General features: G+C 35.1%; 4 protein-coding genes across 5 annotated transcripts; 2 read left to right on the top strand and 2 right to left on the bottom strand.

Annotated features, from left to right (window-relative positions):
* Positions 1-4,117, top strand: LOC11405417 (F-box/kelch-repeat protein At3g23880). The gene is made up of 2 exons (XM_003598329.3): positions 1-1,280; positions 3,778-4,117. Exon 1 carries the CDS (start codon positions 104-106, stop codon positions 1,250-1,252), a length of 1,149 nt encoding a protein of 382 aa, XP_003598377.1. The 5' UTR covers positions 1-103; the 3' UTR covers positions 1,253-1,280; positions 3,778-4,117.
* Positions 4,118-9,327: 5,210 nt separating this feature from the next.
* On the bottom strand, positions 9,328-10,156 carry LOC11423007 (uncharacterized). The gene is made up of 2 exons (XM_024777762.2): positions 10,091-10,156; positions 9,328-9,993 (listed from the first exon to the last, which is right to left on the bottom strand). Exons 1-2 carry the CDS (start codon positions 10,154-10,156, stop codon positions 9,394-9,396), a joined length of 666 nt encoding a protein of 221 aa, XP_024633530.1. The 3' UTR covers positions 9,328-9,393.
* Positions 10,157-10,798: 642 nt separating this feature from the next.
* Positions 10,799-15,109, bottom strand: LOC11415252 (F-box/kelch-repeat protein At3g23880). Of its 2 annotated transcripts, XM_013603406.3 has the most exons (3): positions 14,495-15,109; positions 13,730-14,290; positions 10,799-11,110 (listed from the first exon to the last, which is right to left on the bottom strand). In XM_013603406.3, the coding sequence occupies exons 1-2, from the start codon at positions 14,913-14,915 to the stop codon at positions 13,758-13,760; spliced, it is 954 nt and encodes a 317-aa protein (XP_013458860.1). In that variant the 5' UTR covers positions 14,916-15,109; the 3' UTR covers positions 10,799-11,110; positions 13,730-13,757. The 2 variants fall into 2 exon arrangements, with proteins under 2 accessions (XP_013458860.1, XP_003598372.1); XM_003598324.4 differs by having other exon boundaries at positions 13,730-15,109.
* A 442-nt stretch (positions 15,110-15,551) lies between these two features.
* On the top strand, positions 15,552-20,117 carry LOC11417835 (uncharacterized). Its single transcript, XM_024778385.2, has 3 exons — positions 15,552-16,145; positions 18,187-19,472; positions 19,713-20,117. The coding sequence occupies exons 1-3, from the start codon at positions 15,644-15,646 to the stop codon at positions 19,776-19,778; spliced, it is 1,854 nt and encodes a 617-aa protein (XP_024634153.2). The 5' UTR covers positions 15,552-15,643; the 3' UTR covers positions 19,779-20,117.
* Positions 20,118-20,123: the final 6 nt, after the last annotated feature.

The raw sequence follows: 20,123 nt of genomic DNA, 5'->3' as shown, positions 1-20,123 counted from the left end.
TTATTAACTCTCGGTGACGAAGTGCATTCAATGTTGCTTTACTCTCTTATTATCCAGTTCTAGTTCTCTCGCGATTCCCTTTCACTTTCGTAGTTCTAAAGAAATGGCGAAGGGAAACGACAACCGAAACGACGTCGTTTGTTCTCAGTCACTTACGGAGGAAACAACCAACACTCAAAGGCGGCGATTGGTCGCCGGAACCCTAAAATACACACCGCTGGAGCTTCCAACTCTTCCTGTTGATCTCCTTCCTGAGATTCTTTGTAGGCTTCCGGTGAAATTACTTATACAGCTTCGATACGTTTGTAAGTTATTCAATTCTTTAATTTCTGATCCTAAATTCGTAAAGAAACACCTTCGTATGGCAACCAAACGCCACCACCTCATGCTAACAAATGTTGATGAGTTTGTTACGTATGATTCCCCAATCCCTTCACCTTTTTCTACTTCTACCATTGTTACACAAACACAACTTTACCTTCCTACTAGTACTCTCACAAACGGACATCTCTGGATGGGCCTGCTGTGCTCTTGCGACGGCGTGTTTTGTGGTCAGCTCAATGATGATTCTTATTTCTTGTGGAACCCTTCCGTTAGAAAGTTTAAGTTATTGCCTCCTTTGGAAAGTCACAATTTTATCAGAACACTAAGCTTTGGATATGATCACTTCGTTGATAATTATAAGGTCATTATTGTTTCTGACGAAAATGAAGTTAGGGTTAATACTTTGGGGACTGATTATTGGACAAGAATACAGGACATTCCATATTCTGACCCCATTTGTTTTGGAGATGGAGTATTTGTTAGTGGCACTCTTAATTGGTTTGCATACGAAGTCATTATTTCTCTTCATTTAGAGAACGAGTCGTATCAAAAACTTTGCCCACCTGACTTCGGGGATGAAAATAATCCGTGGGACTTTGGTGTGTTGAGGGATTGCTTGTGTGTCTTTGCAACTAGTGATGAATATTTGGATGTTTGGATTATGAAGGAGTATGGAAATCAAGAGTCTTGGACTAAATTGTACACTATTCCTAACCTGCAAGATCAGAATTTGAAAGCCAGTAGAGCTTTATATATTTCAGAGGATGACCAACTGTTGGTGGAGTGTTGTGAAATTGAGGGTGAAACTGGCTATATCAAGTTGGTTGTTTATGATTCCAAAACTGGCACATTGAATATTCCTGAGTTTCAAAACAAATATGACCTGATATACTCAAATGTCTACATTGAGAGTTTGATATCACCTTAAGCTGGGATTCAACTGCAACATATATATGGTTAGTTTTTGTCTGTGTTATTTATATGTTATGCCTGCTCTAATTCTTGATTACTTGTTAGATCATTATTAATCTACTAGTTATAGCTTGATCATTGCTTTTTATTTTCAATAGTTTGGTTAATTTGAGTTGTTGATTCTCTCACATCTTGCACTATATTTTAAATAGTTCGCAATCATTAATTGCATCAAAATGTTTGTCATTTGATTTTCTAAGATTCGCGATAAGATGTAGATGTTACAATGTCCGCTTAGTGTTGCATAAATTTCTTAATGTTTGCTTCAAATCTTGCACAATGCATTATGAACTGAACTAAAACCACAGTTACTGAGTAAATTTTTCATTTATTTTTTTCTTGCCCAAACTTTGAGTTTAGTAACGTAAAGTTCTATGCTCATTCACCTTTTCCTGAAGAACCTCACCCTACTGTTTTCAATGTTCATGTTCATTGCTCCGTAAAGATTCTGCATGTGTGATGCTTGTCAGCTCTCATTAGTCCTTTCTCCGTAAAGATTCTCGCAGAGCTTCTATTTTATGATGTATGGTTACATTTATCAAATGAGGATTCTTTACCAATTAGCCTATTATTTTCTTGGTGGTGATGATAGTTGTCCAATTATAGGGTTTTTCATGTAACCTAGGTTCTTTCTATCCTCTTTTTGAACAATATAAAATCAACTAGTTATCTAGAGATCAAGAGAGAACAGACTCATATCTTGAAAACTTCAGTTTTCCCATGACAGTTTGGGATAGCATGGTCATTCTCAGTGTTTGTTATTACTCCCTCCGTCCCGCAATAGATGACCTATTTGAAAATTTGCAATTTTGACCTAGTTTACTTTGACCATATTTTTCTACTAATATACAAATATAAATAATATCATATAAGATGCCGTTAGATTCGTCTCGATGAGTATTTTCAAAATATCAAATTTTCATAATTTTTTTAACATATTATTCAAGATATTTAAGCTCAAAATTATGCATTGGCATGCGTAATGGAGTCAACTATGTCATGTATTAAGGGACGGAGGGAGTAGCTTAATTGACTTAATTTCTTTACACACTTCTCTGGTATGATAGTGTTGATTACTGCAAATTAATAATTAAAGTATATACGACTCATAGTAGTTGAACTGCAAATTATTACTCCCTCCGTTCCTTTTTAATTGTCACTTTTGAGTTTTTTACACAAACCAAGACAACAAATACTTTTTACTACTTTTGATACAACAATTCATCTTTTTCCAATAATAACCTTCATCATTTAATATCTTATTTCATATATCTACAATAAATAATCAAGGGTAATAAAGGTAAAACAACATTTAATGTTGCATTGAACTTTGAAAGTGACAGTTAATTAGAAACAAAAAATTTATGCAAATGTGACAATTAAAAAGGAACGGAGGAAGTAATTATCAATCATACTGCAAGTGTGTTGAGGGATTGTTTGTTGGGTTTAATTATGGTAACTTTATGCCTTGCTAGTCATTAGTTTTCTAAAGAAATTAACATGTTATTAATTTCTTGGTAACTTTATTCCTTGCTAGTGCTGAATTAATCATATAGTACATTCAGTTTTCAATAAAGGGTTACCATTCCCACTATGTTTGTTTTGATGGTAATTATTATTTCAAACATTTTGGTTTCTGTTTTGACGTAATATTGATCTTTTAATTGTGCATATGATTGATTTTATTTTTTTGTTGTTACTGCTGAGTGGTGTCTAGTTTTCTGATTGGCTGAGTTGAAATGCTAATATGATTCATGCCATGCATTCATTTTCGAGCTGCTAAGTATTTAATGTTAGAGAGATGTGTTAGAGACTTAGAGGAAAGAAACTGAATGAATCATAAGAAGGGAGAGGCAGAGAGTCGCGACTCACAATTTAGAGAAAAATGGCCACACTGTTGCGTGCGACTGAGAGAGACAGAATGAGAGGCCGCACTTGCTCCTTGCACAAAAAACCCGATTTACTTTTACAATCTTGACTTCAATTTTTCAAGCTGCAAATGGTCTTTTTTAAGATCTGGATCTAAATCGTGATTTTGATAACATTGATTGTATGCACTGATTCAAATTGACAAGGAGCGTATTATGATTTTTATGTTTTAGCTCTTGCTTTTTTATAATGTTTGAGGGATAGAAATTCACAAGATAACGGTTTCTTCTTGTTGAATGATTAATCTGAAAATGAATTTTTTATATTTTGGTGTTTCATTTGCAGGCGTTTTAAAATTCTGCTTCAAAGATATATTCATTATATTGTTGTGTAAATAATATTTTTAAATTCTTAACACATGCAGCACATTGTACAATTCATAACATTGGTAAAATGGTCCGAATATGATTGATAGTTTCTGAGATGGTAGTGAAGATCCTTTCCATACGAGTTCTACCTTATAATGTCTCACTATTGTGTTTGTAATTTTAATTGCACCTTAAGCCTCAAAGTACTCCTTATGACGTAATAGTTGGAATGTCTCTTTTTCAGGTTGGCTGTGTTTGTTTGTTTCAATGGAAGGGTTATTCAAAATCAGAATTGCTTGGGTTCTTTTTGTGGTCTGGAGCTTTGCTAAAGATGGGATTGAAAAGGGTAATAGTTATAGGGTTATTTAACTTCTTAAGTTCTGTTTGATTATTTCTTCTGGAATCAAATTAGACGGTAAAAAACCTATATGTTTGGAATAGATAGGATAAACCTGTCTCTGACTTTATTATTGTCTGTTGTTTGCCTTGATAGAACATGGATAGGTTGTGTGATTTTGAAGCGTAGTGAAATGGATAATTGAGGGATTCTTTAATTGCAAAATGCATTTGGATGTTGTATTTTCCTTGCAAAAACATATTTGTTACCCGTTTGTTTAAGATTATTTAAAAATCAGTTTACATGTTTTAGTTATGTTTGTGTAAGCTTATTTTTAAAATCATTTTTCTGCAGAAAATAAAAATATATTTTGATTAGGTTTTAAAGGAAAAAATATTAGTAGAAGAAAGAAATACAAGATATGTCAATGTCTTTAAGTCACCGTAATAAGCTTGTCTGAACCTTTGAATAGAGATCTTATAGTTTACACAATGATTTGTGAATTTTCTTTTTCCACCATCAACACCTATTTCAGATTATGAAATCGGAAAAAATGGAGGGTGTTGGACGGTGTTTTTAACGTGTTTTTAAAAATACCTCACAGTTGACGGGTCCTCGTTATAACATGCACTTTAGTGTTACGGATAGTTTAGGAAAATATTGTCTTAAAAGATCAGTTTAAGTATTTGTATTTTCCTAGCAAGAAAACTCAGTAGGGTGTCGTGTCTTTCGGTATTGACCAAACAAATTGATCAATCAATATTTGGTGCTATTGTGGATGTTATGGAAGTATGTAGACAATAAACAATGAAGAATTGAGTTCCATACAATTAGGAAATTTTTTGTCCCAAGTCCCAGTTCATTCCAAACAGTTTCACCTTGCACAGAGAAGAAAACTACAAGCTCAAAAGGCATTTTTTACTATGGCTAACTCATAGATATTTCTATAAAACATGAGTCGTATTTCTACGAGACATTTTTTACCACCAATCCAAATGGAGTCTCTGAATATGTCAAGAAACTAAGACTTTTCATCTACTCTTCATCTTCAAAAGAAAAGGACTAGTTGAATGTTTTCCAGCACAAAACTACTGTGCAGTGGGACGACTTGAAGCAAAGTTTTTCTAATCGGTTCTTTCTTATCACAAAGTGCATGGAAAAGAAAGAGGAGATGCCAGTTTTGAACAGCAGGACATAGAATCTATATGATGTGTGAGAGAGGTTCACGTTTCTCTTGAAGAAATGTATTGTACACAACTTTGATGACTTGCAAGTTGCAACTGGTGCAAATGTTCACTAAAAGTCATATTACTCACATAGTTCAAATTCGAATGGTCTTAGATGCTTCAGTTGAAGGTATTATGAAGACCAAACCTTCAAATGAAGTGAAAACATTGATTGAGAATTTGGCTCTAATAAGAATCTTGGTTCCTTGGAGTTACAATTTCGTAACAGTCACTGCATTATGTTCGTCTAAGCCATTGAATAGAGACCTGAAAGCTCGCATAATTATTTTGTTAAATTAGGAATTCAAAATCTGAACCATTAGATCTTTATCAATGGTCAATGACTGCACTGATTATAGGAAATCCTTTTCTGCAGTTCAGTCAATGACTTACTTTCACATTGAGGGAATGTAAAACCAAACAAATCAAACAACTACTAGTATAGGTTAGTGAAACACTGTTATAACTGGTTTTGCATAAATGAACTGGTTACTAGAATATGCAATGACAAGAAATAGACTAGTTGCTTATGTTTGAACTTGGAAGAGTTTGAACACATAAAAGACAAATGAGTAAACTATATCTCATAATAAAGAACTTGTAGAACACACATGTTAAGGAAATATTATTTATAAGTCAAATAGAAGGTAATGAAATCAATGGGATACTCACATTGTGCCATCTCCAGCTGGACCAATTACCTTGCTTGCTGAATTAGCAGTTATGCAAATGCCATTTGCTACACCTCTTTGATGTTGATCCTGTTTTCCAAAAAAATAAGTCATATATCTTGTTACAATTCCATACAGAACTTTTTCAAGAGGAAAAAAATCTGAAGAGTAGAAACAAAATCTTACCACTTCTTTATTTTGCAGAATGAATAAACAAGTAGAAATTATTTCCTAAATCATTCAAAAAGAAAACAATTAGGCAAGTTCAATGAAGATCAAGTTTTCAATAAAATTAAACCGATCTCCCGAGTTTTAGCAAAGTCGATTCAACTCCTTTTCAACCTCAATATCGCTTGTTGCCAACCTTCACAAGTTGTTGGTTGTAGCATGATAGAGTTTCACTTACAATCAAAAGATTCTTTAAAATGGAAGCACTATATATCCACATGTACAATGTAAAGCCTGACAGCATTGTCATGAAGGGGAAGCTTTGCAAGATTGGTATTGATAACACCACAAATATAAGATGAAGACATGTTTTAAATTAAACAAAAGATGAAATGTTGATTCCGAGTATTTGTCACAAACCCCTGCGATGCGAGCAAGATTGATAGGTCCACAAATTTTTTGTCACAAACCCCTGTGAAGCTGCATCAATGTTCCTCTTTGACTCAGAAGGCACTATCAATTACTCGAGAATCTATGGCTTTAGAACCCAACGAAAAACATGAGGTCATATCCAACGGAGGGCAGGTAAACATGACCATTGGTGCTATAAACTTTGGAAGGACATTCTATACCGTTGTTTCAGAATAAACTTTGGATTATTCCAGAGGCTCCAACTACGGGTGGTAAGGCTGAACTCTTTATGCATTCTCCTGCCTTAAGCCCATTCCACATTTGGGGAAAGAATCTAAAGTTAGAAAGGCAGAACAGTCCGATATTTAAAAATATATTAGAGCACGGAATAGTTGATATCTGCTTTGAAAATTGTTCTAGAATGAGTGAAGCTCATTTTTCTATCGCTTCCAATTTCAAGACTCATTTGGTTGATTACATCGGTGAAAGAGGAGACAATGTACCAAGGCTTTTTTCTAGGTTGCCTGACATAGAAACGACTATGTGCCTCGACAGAAAAAGAAAGCGACCAGATAAACATGCTTTATGTTCTCAAATTCGCAGGGAGCAAGAAAATGTTTGGGGATCAGGTCCGGCTGTGCTGAACTGTGTTTTCCAGGAGTTTGCTGCTGCGGGATGGGTTGCGGGCTGCTGTTCGGTTTCAGTCTGCTATTGTTGTAGCAGTGTGTGTTTTTGGTTTCTGGTTTTGGTTTTGGTGGCAGGCTGCAATTCTGTTTTTGCGCCTTGCTTTGATTTAGGAGGTAGCCTTAAGTGTTGGTTGAACCAGCTATGGCTGTTTGTTGTTTTTGGCTTTTTGCCAATTGCATGCGTCTGTGTTTGGCTCACCTTGTATTTGTTCGTTTCTTGCGCCTCTTGCTCGTCTTGAGCTAGGTTGTGTTTCTAATAATATTTAGCCGTTTCAAAAGAAGAAGAAAAAATCCCTGTACTAGCAGAGAAAAGTAAGAGGATATAAATAATGTACATCCAAAAAATGGCTTTGAAGTCGAACTCGTACACTAAGTGCTCATCTTTATCTTTCCCTGTAATTCTATATTCACATTCTGCACTGCACAAGATGTAGACCAAGACTTATTAAAAACAGTTTTAGCATAAACCGTAAGAAAATTAAAACAGAATCAAGCGTTCATGTCACAAAACTCCAAGTTTCTTGAGATGGGGACCTTAGCACCAAGGTATTTTAGCTCTCAAGCCAAACAATCAACCACAAAAGGTATGTAAAAGGTCTCCATTTTATACCCTCTTTTTGATGTTGTGGTTATCCAATTCTCCCTGAGGATAGCTTTTATCAGCTTTTGATACGTCATACCTCTACATGCTACTTGGAATAGAGTTTCCGGTCTGATCAACATCAACATTTCCTAGTTGTCACACTTTCCTTGACCATTTATTTAGTTGATCAGCCCGATTAACGTGTAATCGGGGCAGTCCAAAACCATAACAACGGTACAAATTTGTTTTAATTCTATAAGTTACTATGTTCTCATCCATGTATGTATTTCTTTCCTATTCACAGCCCCATTGGACCAAACTACTATAACACAAAATATAACAACTTAGCTAACTATAGATATTTACATAAACAATTTAAATCCTTTTAATATTTCTTCTAGGCATATAATACTTTAAAATGCAACTATATAAAGATTTGTGTCTCAAAAACAAATCAGTGTCAGTGTCCTTCAGAATAAGATGGGATGACTTGCGGCTGATGATACAAAATAACTGAAAACAAATCAAATACCCTTTTCACTTGGAGGATCAAGTAATGAAAATGTGGGCAATACATAGCTATTTTTTTTTTTTTTTGACAATCCACTAGTTCATTACTAGAACAAACCAAGAGAGAACACAGACCAGACTTTAAGAAGGGCATTCCCCACCCAAGTACATGATCCTAGAGTTTTTGCAGCCAGAGCGAGCTCATGAGCAGCTACATTACAAGAGCGATTAACAAAACTAACAGAACAACCATCTAAATTACCAAACAAAATCATGACAGTCACTAATAAAAGGGCTTATACTAGCTATTGTTGATACACTTAACTACAGCTGATGCATCTAATTCAAACACAACATTACTAAATTGTAAATCTAGAACTGATTGGATACCCCCCCATCTTAGACCCAGAGTTTTTGCCAAGAGTCAATCTGCCATCAAATCTGCACTTCATTTCGCTGCAAAGAGCACCTCTCTGTCGTGGTTTCGAATTAGCAAACCCCAAGTGACCTTCCCATGTTAGCTTTCAGAAAATTTGGAGGAGCTGTCTATCTCTGCACTGGAGCCTTCTGCCTAACGTGGGCAATACATAACTATAAGATAACTATCCATTTACAATTCTACACTTCGGTACATTGTTTACTATAATTCATTGGTTGTTTGCATATGTTATAGTCTAAAAAACAGTTCACACCATCAGATTCAGAGGGAAAATTGACTAGGTTGAAAGTGAAGAAATCCAATTTGTCAAAAGGCTACATCTAGTATTATATAACTTATGTTGAGTCTAGTGTAGCAGCAGACAAAAGAAAAAATCGTCGGTGGTACAGAAGATTGGGTTGGAGAGAAGACATTACAATAAACAAATGAATTATCTTCCTTAAAAACTGACATCACAATAGTATTATATGACATATTCAGTTTAGTTCATAATCCATTGTGCAATATTTGAAACAAACATTAAAAAATTTGTGCAACACTAAGCAGGCATTATTACACCTAACTCATAACGCAAATCTTAGAAAATCAAATGACAAACCTTTTAATGCAATTGATGATTGCGAACTATTTAAAATATAGTGCAAGATGTGAGAGAATCAACAACACAAATTAACCAAACTACTGAAAATAAAAAGCAATGTTCAACCTATAGATTCCATCAACCATTGATTAACAATGATCTAACAAGTCACCAAGAATCAGATTAGGCATAATACATAAATAACACAGACAAAAACTAACCATATATATGTTGCAGATGAATCCCAACTTAAGGTGATATCAAACTCGCAATGTAGACATTTGGGTATATCTGTTCATAGTTGTTTTGAAACTCGGGAATATTTAAAGTACCATTTTTGGAATCGTAAACAACCAACTTCATATCTCCACTTTCAATCTCATAACACTGCAGGAGTAGTTGGTCATCCTCAGAAATATATAAAGCTTTATAGACTTCTAAACCCCGATGTTGCATGTTAGGAACACTGTACAATTTAGTCCAAGACTCTTCACTTCCATACTCCATAATCCAAACATCCAAAAACACATCACTAGTTGCAAAGACACACATGCAATTCCTCATCACATCCAAGATCCACGGACCATTTTCATTCTCATTCTCGAAATCAGGTAGCCAAAGTTGTCGATACGACTCCTTCTCTAAATCAGGTAGCCAAAGCTGTCGATATGACTCCTCTAAATCAAGCGAAAGAATGAAATACATACTTGAATTATTGCTTGCCAACCAATTTACAGTGCCACTCAAAAATATTTGTGATCTATGGATGTGGTAATTAGTTGGGATGTCTTCGAGTCTTACGTAGAAAAGAAAACGTAGAAAAGAACACGTTCGCCTGGAATTTCCAAAGGGGGCAAAGTATAATTGTTAATGAAATGATCATAGTTGAAGCTTACGTAGAAAAGAACACGTTCGCCTGGAATTTCCAAAGGGGGCAATAACTTACATTTTCTAATGGAAGGGTTCCACAGAAAATAAGAACCAGCTTTGAGCACACCGCTAAAGATGCCATCGCAAGAGCACGTTACGGTCACATTGTTATGTCTATATGTGACACTGACATAGTTACGTCGAAATGTGAAAGTATTAGGAAGGTAAATTTGTGTCTGTGTAACAAATGTAGAAGAAGAAGAAGAAAAACGAGGGGATTGGGGAATGATGCATAACTAACTCATCCAAATCATTCCTCAAGGCTATCATGAGGTGGTGGTTTGTTGATATACGAAGATGGTTTCTTTGCGAATTTTGGACCGGAAATTAAAGAATGAAAGAACTTAATGATGCACCCAAGTTGTACCAGTAACTTGACCGGAAGCCTACATAGAATGTCAATCAGAACATCGAACGGAAGAGTCGGAAGTGGCGGCGGAGATGTTATGGTTTCGGCGGTGAGTGACAGAGAAGTAAGGACGATGTCATTTGGGTCTTCTTCCCTGTCGCTTCTACTGTCCGCCATTTCTTTACAACAATAAGTGGAGTTTCCAAAATTAGGGTTTGAGTTCTGAATCGTATGTATATTTGATCCAAAATTAGGGTTCGGTTCTATGTAGCACAACAACAATGGTTGGTGAGAAAAGGAAAAAGACGCTGGCTATGTGAATTCCCACAGTGGGGTGATGTTTTGAGTATGGCCAACTAGCTTAGCTTTTTCTGGTAGAACAAGAATAACACGGTGAAACATGCAAGTCAAACATATTACACTTTGAAGATTGTATTTTCTTACAAACAACATATTATAATACAGCCCGAGAAAAGTTTAGCCTATCTATTTAGAACATATAGTTTTTTCACCTCATCAAGGTTTACACCATAATAAATAATCAAAATGAACTTGGGGATTCCACAACCCTAAAACTACTACCCTTTTTCACGGCCATCTTCAGCACCGCTCCAGACCACAAGATACCGAAGCAATTCAGCCAGATAGAGAATAACCCTTCTATTGAAACGAACAAACACAACCAGCCTGAAAAAGAGACATTTGAACTATGATGTTATAAGTCTATTTTGAGGCTTGAGGTGCAATAAAAATTAAAATATTGAGACATTATAAGGCAACACATATGGAAATGAACTTCAATACAATCTCAGAAATTATATCAATTATATTCAGGTCATTTCACCAATGTTATGAATTGTACAATGTGTGACGTGCATGTAAGAATTCAATAATATCATTTAAGCAAACCCCCTGCAAATAAAATACCAAATATACAAAACTTTCATTTTCACATTAAATATTCAAAAAAAATCCATACACACTATCAAAATGCGAGAGCTAAAATAAAAAAACCATAACGCTCATAGTCAGTTTGAATTTGTGCATAATATTAAAGCGTTATCAAAATCACGATTTAAATCGTAAAATCGTGCAATCTTAAAAATGAATTGGGTCTTTGTACCATAAGTGCGGCCTCTCACTCCATCTCTCTATGTTGCGCGCAACATTGCAGCCATTTTTCTCTCTGAATCAGGACGCTCAGTCTTTCCCTTGTTTGCGATTAACTCGGTTTCTTCCCACTCCGACATCTCTCTATCAACACTCCCGACAGTGAATACTTAGCACTTGGGGAATAAATGCTACGAATTAATAATGTTAATCTTTCAACTCAGCCAATCAGAAAACTAGACACCACTAAACAGTAACAACAAAAACAAATAAATCATATGCACAATGCCTTTGTGATCAGGTTGAAGAAACAACAACATATCTCTTTTTACACTGTCATGTGGTCTCGATGGTGTGGAGCAAAGTTATGCACTGGCTGCAGTGGTATATGGTGACTTCTCCTAATCTATTTTTGCACTTAGATTGTTGGACTAAGGAGCGAAACTATAGAATTTTCAATAATAAGGCCAAGGAGATGGATGAAATCATGGATGACATAAAGGTTTTATCTTGGCATTGGAGTTTAAGTAGGCTAAAAGTAGTGGCTTCCTTGTATTACTAGTGGTGTTGGAACCCGAGAGAGTGTTTTTGAGATAATAAGGTTGAGGGGGATATGCTTTAGGAGTGTTTTTGCAACAACTCTGTGATGATCCGGCTGTTTTTGGGGTTTATGCTAGTGTTGTTAGCTGACATAGGGGTGTTTGTTTTTAGTTTTTGTTGGGTAGTTTGCACAGTCTTGCTTCTGAGTTGCCTTGGGCGTTTAATAAAGTCTGTTAGCTGTTCAAAAAAAATCATATGCACAACGAAAAGGGCAATATTATGTCAAAATGGAAACCAACATGTTTCAAATAATAATTACCGTCAAAACCGAGTGGTAATCGTAACCCATAATTCAAAACTTAAAACTGAATGTACAATATGATTAATTCAGCACTAGCAACACAAAGTTACCAAGAAATTAATAAACATGTTAATTTGTTTAAAAAATTGATGACTAACATGTATGGGGGAAGCTCTACAGAGCAGTCAACTAGAATGAGCACTAAGCCACATACCCAAGCACTCGCAAGGATAAACATGTTTCCATTCTGTTAACAACCTCACCTTTTCATTATCTTGGAAAATACTCAAATATGCAGCATTCTTCTAATTCTCAAAACAAGAAAAATGAAAACGAGGCATAGAATTGCATTAAAACTCACTATAAGTTTCAAAAAGCTAAATATGAATTATTCACACACATGTGAAGTGTATGACTATGATAATACAAAGAACGAGTGGTGAAAGAAAAGACCTGATCTTCACAAAACAATGTGCTGATTTTAAAACTGCAGGGTTTGGAGAATTGAATTGGTACATGTTTTAGAGCATGAAATAGCAACCTATGAGTTTCATATATATAAAAGAGAAGAGGGATACACTTTAATGGAAATTGCAAATGCGAGAACTATATACTAGGGAGCACAGGAGTAAGCCAATTTCATAGTAAAGGTATTTCTAAGAGTGAGCAGAAAACTAACATATGATATGATTCAAGTTCAAACCAACCAATAGATGCAAGAAAGTCAAATCATCTTGCAATTCTAGAAACTAGCATTTCTAGAAGATTATTGAGATTGAAAAAAACCTTGTAAAAACAATGAGAAAACAAAAAAAAGGAATAAAATCTAAGAAAATGAATCCTATATTCCTATCTTCTGGGACACTTAAAACAATTAAACCAAACCAAACTCATTGTCCTGAGTGGAGATGCAACTCACTTGTACTATGAGCCATATATACTTTAATTATATAATTATTAATTTGCAGTAATCAACACTATCATACTAGACTAGTGTATAAAAAAATAAAGTCTATTAAGATAATCACAAACACAGAGAATGACCATGTTAATCCCAAAATGTCATGGGAAACTTTAAGAGGAGTGTTAGGAACACTCTTTTATTCACCCTATTATTGGGTAAAATTTATGTGGGTCACACACTCTAGAAATTAGTCTCACCCAATAAGAGAGTGAACTATTTAAAATATAGTGCAAGATGTGAGAGTAACAACTCAAATTAACCAAACTATTGAAAATAAAAAGCAATTTTCAACCTACAGATTCCATCAACCATTGATTAACAATGATCCAACAAGTCACTAAGAATCAAAGCAGACATAAAATAAAATAAATAACATAAACATAAAACTAACCATGTATATGTTGCAGTTGAATCCCAGCTTAAGGTGATATTAAACTCTCAATGTAGACTTTTTGGGATATATGTTCATAGTTGTTTTGAAACTCAAGAATATTAAAAATACCAGTTTTGGAATCGTAGACAACCAACTTCTCCTCGCCACTGTCAAACTCGTAACACTGCAAGAGCAGTTGATCATCCTCAGAAATATATACAGCGGCAGATGCTTGGAAACCGTGATCGTGCATGTCAGGAACACTGCACAATTTAGTCCAAGACTCTTGATTTCCATATTCCTTCATAATCCAAACATTCAAAAACATATCACTAGTTGCAAAGACACACAAGTAATCACTCAGCACACCCAATGTCCAGGAATATGACTCATCCTCGAAATCAGGTGGGTAAAGCTCTTGATATGACTCATTTTCTAAATCAAGAGAAAGAATGAAGTACAAAGAACTATCTGATTCATCATGTACATACCAATTAACAGCACCACTGACATATAATCCCGATCTACAGATTGTGCAATAATATGGGATGTCGTCTATTCTTTTCCAATAATCAGTCCCTAAAGTATAAAGAAAAACTTCATTTTTGGAAGAAACAGCAATGACCTTATACTTATCAATGAAACAATCATACCCAAAGCTTATGGTATAAGGAACAATTATGGTAAAAGGAGCACTTTTGTCTTGATTTTCCAATGGAGGCAATAACTTAAACTTTCTAATGGAAGGGTTCCACAAGAAATAAGAAGTATGAGAGAACATACCCAAAAAGATGCCATCGCAAGAGCACTTCACTGATGCGTAGGTATCTCCATTAGGAGGGTAAAGTTGTGTTTGTGCAACAATGGTTGAAGTAGAAAAAAGCGAAGGGATTGGAGAATCATACATAACAAACTGTTGTTGATGATCAATAGTTGTTAGCATAAGGTGGCGGCGCTTAGTTGACGATTGAAGATGCTTCTTTACGAATTTAGGATCAGAAATAAGTGAATTGAAGAACTTACAAAGGCACCGAAGCTGCACGAGTAATTTCACCGGAAGCATACAGAGAATGTCAGTCAGAACATCAAACGGAAGAATCGGAAGCGGCGGCGGAGATGTTATGGTTTCGGGCGTGAGTGTGAGAGAAGTAGGGACGATGTCATTTGGGTCATCTTCTTCCCCGTCGCTTCTACCCTCCGCCATTTCTCTAAAATTAGGGTTTGAATTCTAAATGGTATATTTGAGATCCAAAATAGGGTTCGATTCAATGCCGCAGAAGAATAACAATGGTTGGATTTTAGTTTCTAGCTATGCGAATTCCATAGTGGAGTGAAGGTTCTGAGAATAGAGTGGGATGGTGGTGGTCCTATAGACTCTACCCTCTCATCATTCTTATTTCAATTTTTAAATAAGTACTTACTTAATTGTCATTTTTTTACAATTTATACAAACACAATTAATAAATATTATTATTTTTCATACAATAATTTATATTTTTATGAATTAAAATCCTTTTCATTTATCAAAATAAATGGAGGATACAATCTAAAAAGAGATAGACATAAAAAAGAGATAATAAATATTTTAATTAAATAAACCACAATTATTAATTATATTATACTTTTTTTAAATTTTTTTTTTTGTATCTATATCTCTCCAACGAAATGGAGACAATTGTAAATGGAGAGAATCTTGACTCATTTTAACATAATGAAGTATTTTGATTAAGATAACACACAATTCCATTTTAAAATTTCAATATCACGGCTGGTTATCCTAATATTTAACCCTTTTTAAATGTGGCGCCTTTATTTGGTGAAAATTGGATTAGGGCGGGAGAAGAGAAAAATTAGATTCACAAATCACAATACAACTTGAATATATAAAGGAAACTCATAAACAAGATTGAAACAAGAAAGAAAAAAAGAAGAATGGTTCGAAAAGGTGATATTGTTTGGGTAAGAGAAATTCAGTTCCCTCACAACAACAACAACTACAATTGGTCTCCAGCTTTAGTTACATCTTCCAACCACCTCGGCATCTCACTTTCCTTCTTCAACAACCCCAACACCACACAACGCACCTTCTTTCTTCAATCCGAAGTTATTCCTTTCGATGAATTACCCTTTTCAAACGATACATTTCAATGCGAAGCCTTCCGTTCTGCACTTAGGTTATTCGGTCTCAGAATCGTTTCAAGTTTGCGGTGCCGTTGTATAACGGGTCATAACCAAGAGGAGAGGGTTTTACACGGGTCGGGTTATCAGTTTGACCCGGTTGGAGTTTTGGCTTTTGTTTTAGATGCTGCTGTTTTGCCTTGGGTTGAGGCTTCGTGTGCTGTTGATGCTGTTAAAGTCGTTGCTCAGGTTCATGCTTTTCGTCACTACTCTTCAATTAAGCAGAAGAAAGTCTACAGAGAAGCTCCAAAATTAGGTATTTTGTTTTTAATCTTTTTCTTATAAAATTGACTGTTGAGATGATAAGAATTCTGAGTTCTGACAAATATCTATGAACTAATGTACAATAATAATTTGAGAAATTATCATAATTGAATGCAACATAAAAGTGGTTACATAAGATAAGAAATATTGAGTCAAATTATGAAAGACAGAATTGGGGTAATTATTGTGGAAAACAGGGTAGAGATTTCCTTTAAAAAAAAGGGTTGAAATTTGTCTATAGACATGACATTTGTGAAGAAAAGTCATAGAAGCATGATAAGGGTTTAACAAAAAGTGATAAGAGACTAAGGAGTTAGGAAGAGAGTGATCAAGGGTTCGAATTCTGATTCTTTTCTGACACTGATTAGTTACTATTAAAGTACTTAGTACTAAACAACGATGGATACTTCGTAAGAATAACATGATTAACAAAATAGATTATTGTTGGATTTTTCATACAAAAACTCTAGATTGGATTATTAAAAAGTAATATTAAAAGATCTTATAAGTTGAACGATATTACCATTGTTAAGTGTGACAGTATTGTAAAAGTCTTATAAATACATGAATGTCCAGAACACAAGTTCATTACCTGACAACACTTAAAAGCAAGAGCTGAATACCTATGAAAAATTAAATTACAGAACCAAAATATATACCTATGCATACACAAAGATAGCTTTTGCAGGGGTCTGGTATGGGATGAATAATTGTTCGGGACTGATTTAGGTAATCCAATCAGATTTATGCACAATGGTAGAATTAGAGGGAGGAAATAAAAGCGTTAGAAAAAGTTAGCTCCGAATTTGGCACGTGGTAATTTGGGTGATATGGAAAAAGTTAGCTCCGAATTTGGCACGTGGTAATCCAATCAGTTCTCTAATGTGAACTGCTGTGCGGCTGAAGTGGATGAGATTAAGATGATTTCACTGAAATGGCTCCTGAGTAAACTACGCAAAAACTCATGTCTTACTTTGAATAGTGTTGGAACCCTTCACTGTGTATGCTTATGTATTGGGGTCTGCTGTGAGGTCGGGTGCTGATTGGTGGCTGTGTTTTGGTCTTTGCCTTGATTGTCTGTCTGTTGTTACGCCTTTGCAATTGAGTCCCTCAGGATGCCAGGTCTGTAGTGGTTTGTGTTTAGGTGATTTGCGTTTTCTTTTTTCTAAGAGCCAGCTGTTAATTCTGTGACCCTCTAAGGTGGTGTTTTGGGGTTGCTGTATCAGCAGTTTTAGCTACAGGGGCAGTTGTTTTTGGTAGTTCTTAGTTGTTTTTCTGCTATTCAGAATTTTATTTGTATCTTCAATCTCAAGCGCAGTTTGTGCTCAAGTGTTTTCAATAAAAGTTTAGCTATTAAAAAACAAAAAATAGAGGTAGAATTTTTTATGCTGTGAAAACAACACCTTATCACATAAAAAAGGCACTGGTAAAGCACAAGGATGCAGAAGAAAGATGGAGGGAGATTATTGTCTTGCGTAGTAATGCAGAGGTATGTTCATGTGGTGCAGCAGTGTGTCATGAGTGGACATGATTGCTCGACCGGATCATCGCTGAAAGAGTGAACAATACTGTCTTCACGAGTTGGATGGGAATGATGGCAGGGGTGGTTTGGTTGGCAGGGAAGCATTTAGATGGAGCAAAGAAGTAGAATCATACGGTGAAATATTTTTGTTTAACAATTTTTTGGGCCCAATTTTTCCTTTTTATCAAACTTGATTACACGGGCATAGATTTGTGATATTGAGTTTGAACGAGTCCACACAATTTCAACCAAGTTTTCCCAAAATTGAGTATGTATGTGATTCAACTAGATTTTCCTACCTAGAAACATACCACAAACTAGTTTACTAGTCCTCTTGTGAGTTTGTTAACCATGCTTGTGATGATTATCCATAATTTAAAATGGAAAAAGTATTATACTATATGATATTAATTTGTCAATATTTACCATTTTATTGACATAACGAAGCTTCTATCTCATTCCTATGTTGAATAGTATCTTGATATTAAAAAATTATGGTGTTTATCATTAGGTGATAATGTGAAGGTGCATCAATGTCCCTCTTTGAGTCAGAAAAAAATTACCACTGATGCTATAAGAAGATTGAAGCCAACAGTTCCTGATCTGGAAGGACATTCTGTACAGTTGTTTCAGAATAAAATTTTGATTATTCCAGACGCTGCAGCTACCAGTGGTAAGGCTGAACTCTTTATGCATTCTCCTGCCTTAAGCCCGTTCCACATTTGGGGAAAGAATCTAAAGTTGGAAAGGAAGAACCATCCGAGACTTAAAAATATATTAGAGCATGGAATGGTTGATATGTGCTTTGAAAATTGTTCTAGAATGAGTGAAGCTCATTTTTCTATCGCTTCCAATTTCAAGACTCATTTCTCTAGTTTGCCTGACATAGAAACCACTATATGCCTTAACAGAAAAAGAAAGCGACCAGATAAACATGCTTTATGTCCTCAAATTGGCAGAGCTCAAGAAAATGAAGGTTTTGCATACATCTCAAAAAATACCAGACCTAGGATCTCAAACATCAGTACTCTTGAACCAGAAGAAAGTATTCGAAAAGACATTCTGTCCTGCACACACTTTCATGAAACTAGCATAATCTTCACTGATGAGGTCCATAAAGTGGATATGGAAAGATTTCAAAACTTGATGTTCCAACAGTCTTTTACATGTGAATCATCTCCTAGTTTAGCGTCTGGCTTCCATTCTGATAATCTTGAGGCTAATGCCAGTGCAACAAAAGTAAAATCTGTATTAAGATCTAGCTCTTCTGTTTACCAGGAGAGGCTGCAAAGAAGTTGTGATGGTGATATAAGTATAACACCTCTTAAGCCAAAAGAGTCAGCAAGATTAAAATCATTTTCTGGAGATCGTTCGCCAATTATATTCAGTTCAAAAGTCAGAGAGCAATCAGAAACTCATGTTCCCATTTGTTCTAAATTTCTGAACATGAAGTTCCCCAAGAATTTCAATCTACCATCAAAGGAACATTTGATAAAGAAGTTCAGTGTATTTGGCACTGTAGATTCTTCAAACACACGTGTCTTTTGTTACACTGGATCAGCTCGGGTGGCTTTTTTCAAAGAAAGTGACGCAGTTGCTGCATATCAATTTGCCAAAAGAAAGGTCCAGTTTGGTGAGGCTAATATCCGGTTTTGGCTAGATCCTTTTGAACACAAACGAAGAAAGTTGAAGAATTTATATCATGTGCATCCCTCAGCAAAACTAACAGGATCACCTCTGAAATCATGTCTGAAAAAATCCAATTCCTTGAAACAGGAAAACATAAAGAAACGTAGGGTAAGATTTACAATAGAAACTTAGTTTGTACTAATTTATTGTTTTAAGCATGTTGTACGCTATTTATCTTTATTCCTTTTTTACTATGGTTAATGAATGCCAACTGCTTTATTTAATATCATGCAAGTACTCAAAAACTTCTAGTTTTCAAAGTTACCAAACAAACCGTGGAAATAATACTTTAATTTACTAAGAATTTCGAAAGTTCATCCATGATTGTGTTTGAGTTTCAATCTGCAGATGTTCAATGCAACTCAACATAAAAGAACTATGCAGGTTATGAACATTGGTTCCTTGGAGTTATAATTTCTTAAAGTCACTGAATTATGTTCGTCTAATACATTGAGTAGAGATCTGAAAGCTCAAATGAGTGTAGTGAGTGTTGACTGCACTGATTATAGAAAATCCTTCTCTGTAGTTAAAATCTGAACCATTAGACTGATTATAGGAAATCCTTTTCTGTAGTTCAGCCAAGGAGGATTTACTTTCACATTGAATGAACGTAAAACCAAACAAATCAAACAAGTACTCGTATAGATTCGCGAAACATTGTTATAAATGGTTTTGCACAAATGAACCGGTTCATTCCAATAATTTTCTTCAAAAGACATCACTCATAAAATACATAAAATTTGAAAACACATTGGTATT

The sequence above is a fragment of the Medicago truncatula genome, chromosome 3 (genome assembly GCF_003473485.1).
Source record: "Medicago truncatula cultivar Jemalong A17 chromosome 3, MtrunA17r5.0-ANR, whole genome shotgun sequence".
NCBI classification, from domain to species: domain Eukaryota; kingdom Viridiplantae; phylum Streptophyta; class Magnoliopsida; order Fabales; family Fabaceae; genus Medicago; species Medicago truncatula.
This window is presented reverse-complemented; position numbering and strand designations above follow the sequence as displayed.